The sequence below is a fragment of the Zonotrichia leucophrys genome, chromosome 5 (genome assembly GCF_028769735.1).
Source record: "Zonotrichia leucophrys gambelii isolate GWCS_2022_RI chromosome 5, RI_Zleu_2.0, whole genome shotgun sequence".
NCBI classification, from domain to species: domain Eukaryota; kingdom Metazoa; phylum Chordata; class Aves; order Passeriformes; family Passerellidae; genus Zonotrichia; species Zonotrichia leucophrys.
The window spans coordinates 22,449,615-22,465,613 of NC_088175.1; the positions used below are offsets into that span (position 1 = coordinate 22,449,615).

General features: G+C 40.7%; 1 protein-coding gene across 2 annotated transcripts in view; it reads left to right on the top strand.

Moving 5' to 3' along the window:
• The first annotated feature begins 1,303 nt into the window (after window positions 1-1,303).
• The window catches only part of PRKD1 (protein kinase D1), a 116,640-nt gene continuing 101,944 nt past the window's right edge, over window positions 1,304-15,999 (top strand). The window contains exon 1 of one of the 2 annotated variants that reach the window (XM_064715052.1): window positions 1,304-1,722. In XM_064715052.1, the coding sequence (XP_064571122.1) occupies window positions 1,534-1,722 (189 nt within the window). In that variant the 5' untranslated portion in view covers window positions 1,304-1,533. The remainder of the gene's footprint in view (window positions 1,723-15,999) is intronic. The other variant, XM_064715053.1, reaches the window with a different exon arrangement.

Sequence of the window (15,999 nt, forward strand, 5' to 3'; positions counted from 1 at the left end):
TAAGGGAAAGGGAGACCCTCCCACTGAGTGCTTTAGGTATTGTTTTGATATCCTTTAAGATATGAGTTGTTGACTATGTCTGAGTCAAAGATTTGAACTAGCCACCTCTAAGCTGTCACTGGGAGTTCAGGAAGTAAGGGGGTCCACTCTGAATCTCAGATTCACCGATGAAGCAGGGCTGCAGGATCTCCTAGTCTGTTTCTCCCACCTTGACTCCTGTATAGCAAAGCTGGCTAGGCCATGAGGTCATGGGAAGTTTGCAGTACTTCCCAGGCTGGAAATAAGCTGACAACAGTAAAATGGGTCCTACTAACAGGATCAAAATAAAACAACGCTGCAGATGTAAATTTTGGCCAAAAAAAAGCATTTTGCAATGAAACAAGTTGTAAATCAGATCAACTGCTGAATTTTCAAATATACATGTATTATTTTCACACTACCTGTTAGTAGTTCAAACAAACCTACAGGTACCACATATACCTAGATTAAGAGTCTTTCCGTTGGTGTTTCAAACATTTACAGCTCACATTTCCACTGCCTTTGCACATCTTCAAGAGGAGGTTTTTAGGACTAAATATTGCCCTGCTATGAATGCTGCTAGTGCAAACGGGTGGGGCTTGCATCGATCCCAAAAGCTGGGAAGAGTAACTCATCCCGGTTTTGGGCGGTAACACTCCTTAACACACACTGTATTTGAAACTGGAGGCTGGTTTAGAAAAGGGATGGGTGCAACCTGTCCCTTGCTTCTTCCCAAAAGGCGCGGGGACTGCTGGAAGCGGCGGCGCGATGCTGACCGGAGGCGCTGGCCGAGGCCGGGCAGGAGAGCCAGACTCAGACGGGAGCTCCCGCTTCCCTGGCACTGCTTTCCGTCCGCGGGGGCAGCTGCCGCCCTGCCCTGCCCGGGAAAGGGCACCGTGCTGCCTGCCAGCGAGGGAATCTCCGGCTCTCCCCGGGCTGTGCCTCTACCTGCCCCTTGAGGTACTGCCCACGGGGATCGCGGGGCAGGAGCAGGCTCTCAGCCCCGCCCGCACCGCAGCCTGGCCAGGTGGGGACACAGCGCCGGCTCAGCCGAGCTCCGGTACGGGGAACCAGCCGACACCGCCGCGCTCGCTGCTGCCCGGCCGCCCGGCAGTGCACGGCCGCCGTTTGGCGGCGGAGCGGCGCGGCCCGGCCCGGCCCGGCACGGCCCAGCGGGGCGCGGGCCCGTCCCGGCGGAGGGCGCGGCCCGTCCCGCCCCCGCGCCGCGCACGGCGCCAGCGGCCCGAGCGGCGGCACCACCTCGGCGGCGCTGGGCTGGGCTCCCCCCGCGCGTCTTTCTCGCCGCCTTTTCCTGTCTGCATCCTCCTCGGTCCTCCCCCCCTCCCCCCCCGCCATTTTCACCCGGGAGGAGCTCGGCGGGACTTTCCTGAAACTTCGCGGGGAAACTCGCCCGGCGCCTCCGGGGCGGCCGCAAACTTTTCGCGGCGGTGCCCGACTCCGTCCCTCCGTCCGTGACTCCTCGGCTCCGGCGGCGGCTCCGGCGGGAAGTTTCCGATGAGTGCCCCTCCGCTGATCCGGCCGCCCAGCCCGCTGCCGCCGCCGGGCGCTGCTGCCGGCGGCGGCGTCGCCTTCCACCTCCAGATCGGGCTGAGCCGGGAGCCCGTGCTGCTGCTGCAGGACTCCTCGGGGGACTTCAGCCTCGCCCACGTCCGGGAAATGGCTTGCTCCATCGTGGACCAGAAGGTAAGAAGAAGGCCCCAAAGCGAGTCCCCTCCCCGCCAGCCCGGACCCGCTGCCCGCGGGCGCTGTTGTTGGCTGTGAACTTTCCTTTCCCGGCGGCTCTGCTCCGGGGATAAACGAAACCCATCCCAAGCTCCCCGCCGCCGGCCCCACTTCCTTGCCCCCGGCGCCCCACTTGTCTCTGCCGTGCCCCCCGCCACCCCGGTGCGGAGGAGGTGCTGTGCGGGATGCTCACATGCGAGCTTGACTTTTATTGTGCTGCCAGGGGATGGAGGTGCCTGTGCGAACTAGAAGCCGTTATTAAAAACAAACTCCGGCCGGATCTATCCGCTGCTTTTTAATGCTGCGGAAGGGGGGGCGCGGGGGGCAGAAAACTGTCAGCTGTGATGGCAGCCCGGTGCCCCGGGGCAGTTCACGCCGTCCCGGCCTCTCCTGGGAAAGTTTCCACTTAAAAAAAAAAAAAAAAAAAAAAAAGGCAAACAGTAACAAGGAAAAGCCAACCCCGAGAGCCCAGGATTCAAAGCGGCGCGCAGCCTTTCCTTGTGCCGGGGGCCCCGCGGTGCTGCCCGGCTGGGGCGGGCGCTGCGCGGTGCGGGCGGCGCCGGGGCAGCCCCGCAGCTGGCAGGTGGCCTTGGCGCGGGGGGCGCCGAGTCGGCCCCGGCGGGCGGCTCTGGGTGACCGGGCCGGCGGGGGGAGCCCCGCTGCCCGCGGGGAGCGCTCCCCGCAGCCCTCCGGAGCGGCACCGCCGTCAGGCGCGTTCACCTGCGCTCCGGGAAACCCGCGCTGTGCGCTGAAATCCGCCCGGCTTCTGCCCGAGCCGCCGCTGCCTTTGTCTTCTCTGATTCCTCTGTTTTAACGATCCTGTTGTGTAATGAAGTTTTACTTTATACGTGTTTGTTGTGTGAAAGGCCCATAGATAAAAGTATCATAGTGATTGCAAAGGGTAAAAAAGCCAGCCTAAATATTCAGAATTATTAAAATGGAAAGAAATTCTTCCTCTTCTCTCTTTGTTTTTACCGAGGTAAAAAAATTTCAGACGGGGATTGACTTTTTTGTTATTCTTTAAGTTGATAGCTTTGCCTTACATCTCTCTGTAGATCGTCAACCTGAACTTCACTGAATAGTGGAACTCCTTTTTTGTTGAAGAGCAACTAACGAAGCGTTTTCAAAAAAGTATAAAATATGCATCCATTTTCTAAATTCTGCATTCTTTGTAGTTTAAGAAATGGCGACCTGCTTTTTAAAATTAAATTTTGGAGAAAGGTGTACCTTTTCACGTTACTGTATTTGTTTTTAAAGCTGGACCAACCCTTGCCGCTTGGTTACATATACATCTAAAGTAGCTTAAATGTATTCCATGTTTCACCATTCAGAAGTTATTGTGCTAGCAATAGTGGAAAAGCTAAGATTGTTGTTTCATTGTTTCTATTTACTGTTCTTGAATAGTTAATTAATTAATGGGCTTACTGTAAGCTTGATTCTAAAGCCTCATTTCCTAACAATATGCCATTGTGTAAAGAAAATTAAATGTGCTGGCCTGTGCTCAAACAGTCAAACTTACTTGAGTGAGTACTGACATAAAAATTTTGAACACTAGTTTGTTGCAGTTTCATAATTGTATAAAAGACAGCATCATGTAGCTGCTTCTCTCCAGGGCACATTTGAATGAGGAACTTTCTTCTAGTCAGTTTCTCATAGCTGAAATATCTGCTTTCCCAAGGCTGTCGAGAGGGAAGTGGCTCAAAGAAAGGGAAAACTGGAAGAAAGGCTTTGGTTTGTTTGTTTTTATTTTCTTTTCTTGTTAAATTGTGGCCTCTACCTCCTCCACCCTGCAGAGCAATTCATATGTTATTTAGTCCTTAGAGCCTCCATTTCAATTTAAGACTGCAAGTGTGTATACACAATATACATGATTTTATTGTTTCACTAATCCTGATGGGATTGTTTGCATATTCAAAGTTACTTGGCATACTGGCAGAGACTTTAAAAATGTTATGTGATATCTAAAACTGTTATGAGATAACTATTTGTGTGTTGTAGGTTCATGATTTTATCTTTTTCTGAAATGATTTGAAATGGTGTCTACTCTTGATTTTATAACAAAGATGTACTTGCCTGTCACAGTCAGGCAGGAGACTATACTGTGAAGAATTTTATATTGAAATCTCATGTTATTTTGGAAGTTTTTCTGGGTCTGTAGAGTAGTGCTCAACTAGGCAACAATTTCCTTCGAAACTTCCTATTTGGTCTGGACAGTTGAAACAATATATAAGGATGAGAAATTGGGGTTTTGTTTTTCTCGATGGTTGTCATCTTAGACTGCTAAAATCAACACTGTGTCTGTAGTGTGCTGTTAAATATTTAAGCAGTCCTCTTGCACACAGTTTTATTTTAGGATTGTGCTGACTTTTCTTCAGTATCGGGGTCAGATGATCTGCTTATAGGGAGCCTCTTCCATGGTGATGTGGGCATACCTGATTTCAGGTGATTATGACCCTTACTCTGCTTAGGTTTATGCACCCATTTAATTTACTCCAGTTCAAAATTTTTGTTAAATTGAAATAAACCTCTCAAAGTGTGCAGAATGGAGCATATGTAGGCCTGAGTAGGATGTTAATACTGTGTGTGTGTATAGATACATTTATGGGTGTATATACAAATAGACACTCTATTCCTGTATCTTTATACAGTGTTTTTGTATATAAATAATATACATGTGAGTTCACATGCATAAATGCTCTCTTGTTTTTAATTTTGGAAGAGAGTATAATTGTATTGATGATGTAATGTACATGACGTGTAAAACGGAATGAGCGAAGTATGGCTTTTCCTCTCTTTTCCATGAGAGACATTCCTTCAGAAGTTTTATCCTGACATAACTGTAAAGAAACTTCCTCTACAAATCCGAAGATGAAATGGTACATACTGGTTTCTGGCATAAATTCAAACACATTTCAATCTGTTAAGAAGTGCTCTGAAGACAACAAAATTTGATTCCTTTGGGTTTGTGTGTTTTGCTTGTCTTGCTTAGAACCGGTGACATAAAAACTTTGAGGCTTGTCAATGTGGGATTATTTTTTCTTCAGTTAAAATGGATCTTTAGCATTTAAATGATGATGTAGTTGACAAGAAATGAGGATCAACTTTAAAATATATGCCAGTGTTTGACTTGTAGGCTGGCATCCCACAAGAACAGTGGGAGGATATTGTAAAATACAATCTTTGTTTTCTGAAGACAATTAGTGTGAATTATTGCCCTTTTTGTGTTAGCTGCCCACAGTAAAACCACTTCTCCAGGACAAAAGTGTAATGCAAAGTGCACTTTAACTGTATGGAATTACGATGTTACCAGAGACTTTTGATTCTAAAAAGACAAAGAAAGTAATCTTTATGCAACTTTTTAATACAAATTCATGCAAGTTTAATTTGAAGGAGATATTATTTGTGTTTTGTGTTTCTTGAATTTCTTTGTCATTGTTATAGCTCACATATAATGAATTGGGGTACTGTAGTGGCATTGCCAAGTTTTGGAAACTTTGACTTCTCAAGTAAATATGACCATAAATAGTGAATAAGATCATATGTTGGCTTAGGCCTTCAGTGCTTGAAGACTTAGAAGTTATCAGCAATGCAAAAATCATAAATACAAGAAAAAAAATGTGATCAGAAACAGAGGAAATAAAATTTGAGCTGCATAGGCTGTATAGTTCAGACTGATTTATTAAAGTGGTGTTGTGGATGGTTTTCAGTGGTTTGAATAATTCTGCAATTTTACAGTGGGAAAAAAGAAGTAATAAGCAGAGAGGCTATTTTGGGAAAGGGAAAGGACAAAAAGAAAAGTAGTTGGTTCAAGGAGCATACTGCAATTGGAATACTGTGCCCAGATTCATCTTTATGTAAGGTTATCTAGTGTTAAATTAGAATTGCTACAAATCTAATCAAAAACCATTTTAAGAGGATTCCTGAGAATTGAACCAAACACATTCAGGAGCAGGTATGCATTCACTTTTGCTTCTAGTTGTCATTATAAGGAAAATCTAACTTATTTATAAATAAATAAAAAAGGAAAACAAAAATTAACTCAGTTTTGTTTTCTCAGGCTGGAATCTCTTGTGGCCTGAGCAGAAAAAGAATAAAACCTCTTCCAAAGGTTGATGTGAAAATATATTTATCTTTTTCTGCAATGTTTTTAAGCAGTCGTGGAAAACTTGGGAGGTTTGTTTGTATGAATGATGGGGGATTTGTTTGTTTGTGGGTGTTTTTGTTTGGGTGGGCTTTTTTGTTTGTTTTCCCCCAAACCTACACATTCTCCTAAAATAAACATAAGCCGGGTGGTAATGAGATCAATTCCCTTAGAGTCGATGGGGACTCAGTGTACATGAGGTGCTACGGAGATCTTTCCTTCAGGATAAACAGAGAAACTGACAGGTTTTTGCCATGCTGACCAAGAGTCATATATCTTCATCCAAACATACTAATATAAACATTTCATGTATTCACAACAATGTTGTCTGTGTTCTAGAAAAGTTATTCCAGGTGTGGTGTTTATTTGTGGTAGTTAAATTCTCATGGTGTCTTTACTGGTGTACACTGGTAACAAAGTGTTAATTTTTTTTTCCCATGAAGTGAGTTTTTCTCAGCACCCAGTGTTTTCCTCTGCCTGTGTTGTGGAAGTATCAAGTTGTTAAACTGAATTTAAAAATGCAAGGTGCCTTGTTACTGTGCACATAAACATCTTCCAAACTCAAGGGAGACTTTTGATGTTTAGAGTTTAATCCTTTATTGACTTTACATTTATTTTTCTCCACCCTGAAAACTGTAAGTCGCTGTATATAACATCAGTTTGTAGCTTAGTTATAGTTACTTTTGAACCATATCTGAGAAGATGCTAGTAAAATATAACTTCAGTGAAAGGAAGTCAGTCTGAATTACTTTAAAGGAACTGGAGTTTTTAAGAAATGTTAACTCTGTTATGTAATCCATCATGCATCCAGATAAGGAAAATGGGTTTAATACCACAAACTGTGTAGAGCATTTGAGAACTTCCTAGCTAATGATTAAAGACTATTGAATGCATTGTCATAGGATAAAAAATAAGATGTAGCTTTGGATAGTGGACAGCCTTGTAACCAAAGCACTTCACATCTTAATTTTTAAAGGAATTACAGAAGGAATGTGTTGATCTTGGGTTACTGATGCTGCTGGGGAAAGCACTCATGCTTTCCCCAAGAAATACATAATTTCCATAATGATTTAAAGGAAGTAGAAGATGAATAGGCATTTGAGATACTTCTCTCACTGCTGATGAGATTCAGCTCTGTTGCTGGAGAAAGGATGGAATTTATTGAATGAAGTTGCAACATTTTCCAGACAGAGGTGCCATGTGGAAATAGTATGGCATGTGCTTAATGAATTTGAAATACCCAAGGTCTGACTGTTCCATAGAAGACTTACTGAGTGGAAACCACATGATGACCTGAGAATGCACAGAAAGCCCAGTGTGTCCTGAAAGTGTGGTGGGCTTATGAGATCTCTGCTGTGGCTCGTGGGAGACACCCTGGCATGTGTCAAATCCCTGTAAGGATTAGCTTGGACTTTGACTATAGGTGTTTTCCTGTCATTTCTGGAAATCTTTCACAGACATCTGAAATTAACTTGTTCTTCTATCTAGATTTTCTTTTCCCTCCTCTGTGTTTGGAGAAATCTGCCTGTATGGTTACCATATGTTCATACTGTATTTACTTGCAAGGAAACAAACACGCTTAGTGAAATCTGCATATTGTTACTTTTGGAGTCTTAATTTTACTGTATTTTAGTATATGAAACTATTTCAGTTAAAAACTTCTGCCAAATATGTGTTTGCTTTTTTTTTAGTGATTATGCTAGCAATTATTTTTAAGATACAAAAATGTAAAATTAAAAATTAGAGTAGAGACAATTCTCAGTCTCAATGTACTCAGTGTATATCTCAAGCTACCTGTGATAAGCACTTGCATTGTTTGTAATTGCAGTTGTGTAGGTCATCTCTGGCTTCTTGACTGGTTGACATCAGACATGTTTATATTGACGTTATGTAATCTGGTGATGGTTACATAGTTGCAATCAAGTATATAATTAAAATGTCTATTTCAAGTGTTTATCTGAAGTGCAGGTGAACTGTCCTCTAAAATAGTTGATTAATCTTCTCGGTAGAACTTCCCTGTAGATACATCCTGTATCTGTGGTGTATCTTTTTGTATATCTTTAGTCAGTGCTAGCAGTTGACTTGTCTATGTTTCTTGGTGCTTGGAAGAAGACTTCCCTTTGTTCTGGAGCTATTACATGCCTTTTGCATGTTGTCAAATTGTTATTTGTAAACCCTTCCTTTGGTGTGTTCTGCTAAAATCATGGAAGGATTAGTGGTTGGAAGACACCTTAATGATCACAGAATCACACAATGGGTAAGGTTGCTCAGAGTTGGCCTCTGGTCTGCAAGTGTACATTGACAGCTCATGTTGAGCTTTTTGGTCCACAAACATCCTGAAGTCTGTCCCCAGGGCTAGTCTTGATCCCTTCTCCACCCAGGCTCTATTTATGCAGGGATTGCCTCGATCCAGGCGCAGGACCTTGCCCTTGGCCTCTTTGAACTTCCTGAGGTTTGCAACAAGCCCCCATTTAAAGCCTGTCAGGGACCCTCTGGATGGCTTCCCTTCCCCCCAGCTCATCAATTGCACCACACAGCTCCGTGTCAGCAGCAAGCTTGCTAGGGTGCTCTCAGTCCTAACATCAGTAAAGATGTTAAAAATTTCCATTTCAGTACCACCGCCTGAGGAGAATCCACTCCTCACTGCTTTCTGTTGGATATTGAGCTGGTCACCACAACTCTTGAGTCCTACCATAGAGCCAAATTTTATCTACTGAAGGGTCCATCCATTAAATCCACATCTCTTCACCTTACAGAAGAGGATGGCCTGCAGGACAGTGTCAACTCCTTTGCACAAGTCCACATATTTAATGTCCTGTGCTCTTCCCTCATCTACTGCTGCTGTAACCCCATTGTAGAAGGCCACCAAATTTCTCATGTGTGATTTGCCTTTACTGAAGCCATGACAGCTGTCATCAATCTCCTTGTTATTTTCCATAAGGAGCTGTCCAAGAGGAGCTGCTCCATGATTTTGCTGGGCACCAAGGTGAGAAAATAGTTGTTTCATTTTTCCATATCGGACTTGAGTGTCACTTTCTCAGGGTTGATGGTAGAGATTCTGCTAGAAAGGCTGCCTCAATTTTGTAATCCTGTCTCACTTGCTACAAAATAACCTGCTCTGCTCTGGCATCCCTTTTGTTTACATTTTCCTTGCTTGTGGTTTTGGCATGAACATCCAGGATTTTGCAGACCAAAACAGATTTCTTTCACAGGCTTTCAACTTTTTCCTTCTTCATGCACTTTTAGTACTGCTAAATGAGTTCTTGCTTTTTGAGACTTTTTTTTCTTTTTAAATGTTTCTATCCAGGAAATGGTCTAAAATGATGGCAGACTTGTTGTCACTCAAAAACTATGTTTATGATTAAAATAAATTGTGAATATCAGCTTTTGATCATTGAAAGTATAGAATATTGATATATGCACTTCATGAAAGTAAGCTTCTTCATGAAGCAGATTTTTGCTTTCTAAATGCTCTTCTATTTTATCTGCTGAAACAGCATGTAAGGTTGGCAGGTTGGCATCCCACTATATTGAGATAGTACTGTGGATGTATTGCAGTGATTTGTGCATAGACATAAAATTAGGCAAAATTAAAGAGTGTATCTCTGTCGTCTGCTTTCTCTTCCTCCACCTATTTGTGGCTTCCTTTTTCTTGTTCCTTGTATGTGTTTTCTTCTTCAGCTGAGGAAAATTTTGTCAGGAGGTAAGCTTTCACTTCTCCAACTATACGATGTTTGTGTTCATGTAGTGATTGTATCTCTTATGTAACCTGTTGTGTATGCCTCTTCTGGAGTCAGAACCACACCAGAAACAGTATTATGACATTCAAGATAAAGCATAGGTAATTATTTTGATAAAAAATTATCAGTTTTTTTTTAAATTAAGAAGCATGAATGTACATCTGGTTCTTGGCTGTTTTCTAAGAGAGGAAAATAGGCATTTAAAGACTGTGATTACTGGTTGGCATAAAAAGGTCTTCCCAATGTGACTTTAGGCCCAAGGTGTATACTAAGATCTAAATAAAGATCTATACTGAAGATCCACTAAGGGAAGCTGCAAACCATGACCATGGTTGCCAGCTCTAAGCCTCTACCTTGCACGTTTTAAAAGAGCTGAATCTGAACATGTCCTGGGTAGTCTGAAAGAACATTCTATTTCTTCTTTCTTCAAATTATTTTTAAAAAGTCAACCTTGAGAAATAATTTTTCCCAAGTGTTAGAAGGAGTTTTTGTCAACAGCTTGTCGGATGCAAAAGCACAGATGAGACACAGCTGGGTCTGGGAGAAACATTCTGGCTGTGAGGCCATTTGCCTGAAAGATGCTTGTTCTTAAAAACATCAAATTACCTATTGTCTGATCTGTCCCTCTGAGAGCTCCCTTTACATAACAATAGAAATACAAATGTACGTGGGCCATAGTGGTCAAGCATACCCTGCTGTCCCTGTCAGCAGTGCTGTATGTCCTTTTGTAATTTATGGCTCCTAGCCTAGGGTCTGATTCAGGCTGAAACATTTCTTAAAGCCCCTTAGAACCTTGGGCCACAAAGAGTTAAACTTCTTAAATTGTGTTATTAATCCATGGAGTGAGGGTCTGTGCCATGAAGGAAACCTCAGTGATAAGGAGATGACAGTATGAGCTGATGCTTTCTGTTAAGCTGTAATAATTTTCCCATTTTGCTCTGAGGTTCAGCCCCCTTTTGGATCAGCTTTTAAGGGCTGGATTACAGGTTTGCTGCCTATGTGACAGGACTCCAGGTGTGCTGATCATGCTGTCTAATACTGTAAGTGCTGTTCTTATCTCTCTGAGGATTGTGTTGCCACCCAAAATCAAGTACATCTAGGAAAATGTGAAAATACCAGAATAATAAAAACACACATCCTGTAGATAGCTGAAAGGTTGAACTCATGCCTTTGTTCTATTTATTATACTTTGTTCTGTTATATTTATTATACTTACCTCTAAATAGAAGGAATGCAGCAAAATATGTAGAATATGAGTAGGAGTCTGTTCAATTCCAAACCCACATGGTTTTCACTGCATTTTTTTCCTAAAGAGTTGGCTGTCCTACATGTGAAAAAAAAGTTGAGTGAAAATTGAAACAATCTGGTCAAAGTCTGTGTGCACTTATATGGATGGAGGGAATTAAGTTAGGGAAAAAGATCTCTTGATTTTAGACTATGTGATTTCCTGATTTCTGGAGGAAAATTAAACATTGCTGTCTGTATGTTATTCTTCTCATGTAACAATATACCTACAGGCCATTTTGTCACAAGGCAAATTGTCATAGCATCAAGAGTTCAGGTAACTGTAACAGATTGTCAGGCAGAAAATATAGTCAAATCAAATAATTCAGAAAATAAAAATTCTTGTCCTCTACATCTAGAAATGTCTCTCTGGTATATCTTTAATCTATGTTTCTGCTCATGGATCATGCCATGTGGACTTGACCGAGGGATTGACATGTTTTTCAAACCTTACAAAGAAATGCCAGTGTCCTGACTTTCAGTTCTTAAACTAGTATAAATGAACATCCAATGTAAACCTCTTTCTTTCTTTCATTTGATTACTTTTATTTAGCAGCTCCCACAAAACTGGGGAGGCTCTGAGCTGTATTTTGGTTCTGAATTGGTTCTTGATGTGACCCCTGAAGAGGAGTTTACAAAGCTGATACAGCTAAGCTCTTCCAGCTGGTGACAGAGGCTGAAACCAAGAACTGAGAGTTATGGTTTGAAAGAGGTTCAGATTGGACATTAGGTTAAAATTTCTTTGATAGGAGAGCAGTGCAATATTGCAACAGGTACCCAGAGAGATCGTGGAGATTCCATCCTTCATTTTTGCACTTGGGTGAACAAAACTGTGTCGATGATAGTTCAGCAATAAGAGAGAAGTCAGACTAGATAACTTTCAGAGGTTCTGATGTTTCTGTGATTCTCAGAGCATGCAGTGAATCTTTGTTTATATTTGTCTATTTGTTACATTAATGCCTAATAGATATTAAGCGGCCTGTAATATAATGGAACCTTATTATATATTGCTATATTTTGTGTACAGGGAACAAGTCCCTCCTTTCAGTACTTTGCAGTCAAGGTGTAGTGGACAGATGGTGATTACACCACATCTTAAAATGCATTGAAGGATATCTCAGCATATAAAGCCAGCAGTTTATTGGCAATATCTTTGAAAAAAAAACTCCTATGAGAAATCCATCTTAGGTGGTGGGCAAAAGCACAGTAATTCCTTAAGGAAAATTATTAATTAAAACGACACCAATTCTTTCCATATGAAATAAAGACCTCAAATTTTACAGATTAGACATAGAGAATAGTTAGAGGAATGGTCTGCTGAGTTATCTATTGTTATGGAATGGTGATGGGTTGGTCTGTGCAGAGATGAAAGGAAGGAGTGATACAATGAAGTAACACACCCATCTGTTGCAAATTTGTTTCAAATGGAACAATGTGCAACTTCTCAAGGAAGGAAGATGATACAGTGCTTTAGAAATGAGCTGAAGAGCACATGTTTGATTTATCTGTCTTTGCAGAGAGGACATGTGCGTGTTAGAAGTGTTTTGCAGGGCAGGTTATTTAGGGCTTGGTGGGAAGACCAAGGTAACAGCCCAGCTAAAATTGGTGTTTGTTGTATTGCTTCTTGTTTTAACTCCTCTTTCACCTGTGCTTATTTTTCCTGTGCTTCTTAACAGGCTCTTATTGACTGGTGGCATTATGTAATCTAGGCATCTAAAATTAATGTCCTGGACTGGTAGACAGTTGAGTAAACTAAGGGCATGCAGCTCAACCTAAACCTTGGCTGCTGATTTTTCAACATATTTTTATGTGCTGTGCATTCCCAGTTAGCACATATGTGCAATTGTTTGTTTAAAGTGAAGAATGTTAACAGCACTTGGTAACATTCAGAGCACTGTTTCATACTGCAGTCACATAATTTTGTTAAATACCTTAGTCTACCCAGAAGTAAATAATTCATGTTGTTTAAAAAGGGAAAAATAAATTTGTGTCAGTTTTACTAACAGTTGAACAAGTCTCATTTTCTTGGTTATAATATAGTGAGGAGAGTATTGTCCTTGTGAAGACTGATATGTGAAACAAGAATTTCTGAACTTTTTAAAAAGCTACTGAATATCACACGTGTTTATTCAAAGGTGGCCTAAGAACAAAAAAACTTCATCACATCAATTTAAAATGTCAGCAAATATCTGCTTCCTTGTTTGAGAGGTAAATAATCCCTATGTAAAAACTTGCCTCAGGTAAAGATCTGAAGGGAAAAATAACTTGTTTGTTAGTCTGAGTGATGTACAGAGTGTATCTCCATCAACTGATACAGAGTATGTCTCCATCAATTGCTGGTGAGTGAAGCTACACTGCTTAATTTAGAAAGCATATTTTTATTCTGTTAACTGAATTTTTGAGTAATGATGTCACTGTTTCCCCCCTCTATTTAGCAGTACAAGAGTTTCTGAAAACACCAAAAGATCGTTGCATAACAAGAGGGGTTTTTCAAAGAGCAAGTCAAAGCTTAACTTCCATCTTTTGAATAGGAATGCATAATAATCTTTCACTAGTGTGGCTTGATTGTTATCCTCTTCTTTTCCTTATGTGTTTCAAACAAAAAAATGTTGAATGTCACTTGCCCTGTTGAGAACATGCTTAAATGAGTACGGATAAACTATAGGATAAAAGTTTTAAAAAAATTTGAATCTGCACCTTATGATAACTACATTTATAATTATTTTCTTTTAATCCAAGCATGATGCTGTTTTTGATTCCAGAGTTTGCATTTAGATTCTTATAAAATGATAATCAACCAGCTCTGTGACAATATATGCATGAAAATGCATGAAGCTTTCAATTAGAATAATCTGTATTTTTGTTCTTTCTCTGGACATCAGTAGGGGAATGGGAACAAATAACAGGTGAATTGAGTGGTTACAATCGAAAGAACTAAATCTTGGTTTTTTTCTGAGAATTAAGTTGCTTTTTACTCTTTCATCCCTGCCCTCTCATGCCCAGGTTTTTTTTTTGTTTTTTTGTTTCATATTTATCAAATTTAGTTACATTTGATGAAAAACTAGTAATAGCAAAGAAAACTTAGTTCTGTTTTTTTCAAAGAGGCTGACATTTGGGTGGAACAAGGGGCCAAGTGATGTTACTGAAGGGAGGCTGCCTTGGACTTCAGGTTTTTAGTTAGGAGAGAATTCATATGGGATTCAAACATTTCAATAGGCTTAAGCATAGAAAAAAGGTGTGTCAGAATTCACAAACTGTTGTGAGACAAAGACTTTGGAAATCAAGCTTTATTATTACCAGATTAAATGGATGCAAATCATTGGGCATCCTTGGATTTAGTTTTGCCTTCTAGTTTGCCTCAGCAGATAACACTCAGGAAGATTGTTACTGGGCTCTCTAGTTATGTGTAATTTCTTAAATATTGGTAGAATATTAATATGCTTTCCTAAATTTGTTGTTTGTTATAAAGGATTTTCATCCCTGCACTGCAGAGGGGCTGTGCTGCTGTTGTAGCCAACACTGCATGTTTACTCAGCTTACAGGACTGGCTCCATGGAGAGCACACTGATGTGGAGATGAAATTTAACTTTTTGCAGGTTTTGATGGCATTTGAGCTTTCCTGTGGTACCTGCAGTGTTCAAGAGTTTAATTCTGAAATCAATTTGGATCAATTAGAGTAGTTTTTCAATCTAAAAGTTCTAATAAAGATCTAAGTTAGTGATCTGTTGTAGGCAATATTCTGAGTTTTTACTGTCTTACTTTTAGACTTCCCCCTTTCCCCATCTGGTCCCTGGTGTATTTGGTACCTGCATTCTTATGTTTTCCGTTTTTATTACTTGGGTTTATGTACAATGTCAAGGATTTCTGAGTAGTGTTGAAGTCATTTACAGGGCTGCCAGGTGCAAATGAGGTCTGGTGCACTCAGCCCAAGAAAGCTCTGGGCAGCAATTGTGTGCAGAAAGGTAGATATGGCCATTGGAGATTTCCCTGGTTAGGTGTTACACTGTCAGTGAACAGTGTATTAGCAATTCTTCCTGATTTTAGGTAATGATCAACTTATAATGTTTGTTAATTACAACATAGAAACCAAAAAGCCTTTAAATACATACGTTCAAGTAAATTGTTGTGAGGGGAGGAAGTTTTTAAATTTTTTTGGTTGAATTTTTATTCAGGAAAAAAAGTGAAGCACACTTGTTCTTTGTGTAATGTGTGTATATCTGCTCAGTGTCTTCAGTCGTGTGCCAGGTTGTGCTACAGCCAGGTAAGCCAGCTGCTGTTGCTACAAAGAACATTTCAGCTAGCAGCTCTAGAAACAGAGGCATGATTTGAAAGTGGTTGTTTGTCTTAGTAGGTATTTGTTTTCTTCTGACGGGGGGGAGGAAAAGATCTTTCCACCACTTTACCTGTATTTATTTTCACATTTCTATTTCCTTGTGTGCAGAGACTTGCTTATGTCACACAGTTTCAAACACTGTTTATCTTCTACCCTCTGCTTTCTGAAACTGCATTGATGTGTCTCAGCTGTCTTTTCTTCTGCCAAATCCCTAACTAATGACAAAATGGTGCTTTAAAAATTAATCAGACCGTTTCTGGGGGAATGAAAGAGTGATCTGCATGCAATGAATTTATCCAAAGAGAAGAAAAATAGTCAAACACATAAATTAATAGTACATAAAAAAGCTTAAGACTTAGAAGTGTGTACACTGCTGTATTTAGTTAAAAGTTCTTACAGCTCCTCAATTTTATTTTTCAACCCATTTTTAAAATGTATTACTACAAGTGAATCAAATGTGACTCATAAATCTGAAGGCATGTTGGATGTAGTTGTGTTAGAGTATTCAAAACTTTTTGAAATTCAAATTTTGAATTTTGAAGTGTTTATAAAGCTGTGTAGCATCATGGTTTTCAAAGCAAAATGTTCTAATTTTCCACATTTTTTTGTCCTACTTAAAGATTTTTAAATTAATCATGTATTTTTTATCTCTTACCAGCAAGTACCAGCTTGCTGCAGGTAGGAAATAAATGACTAGTTTATCTTGTGTTATTTTTCCGACTGAATATATGTTGCTATTT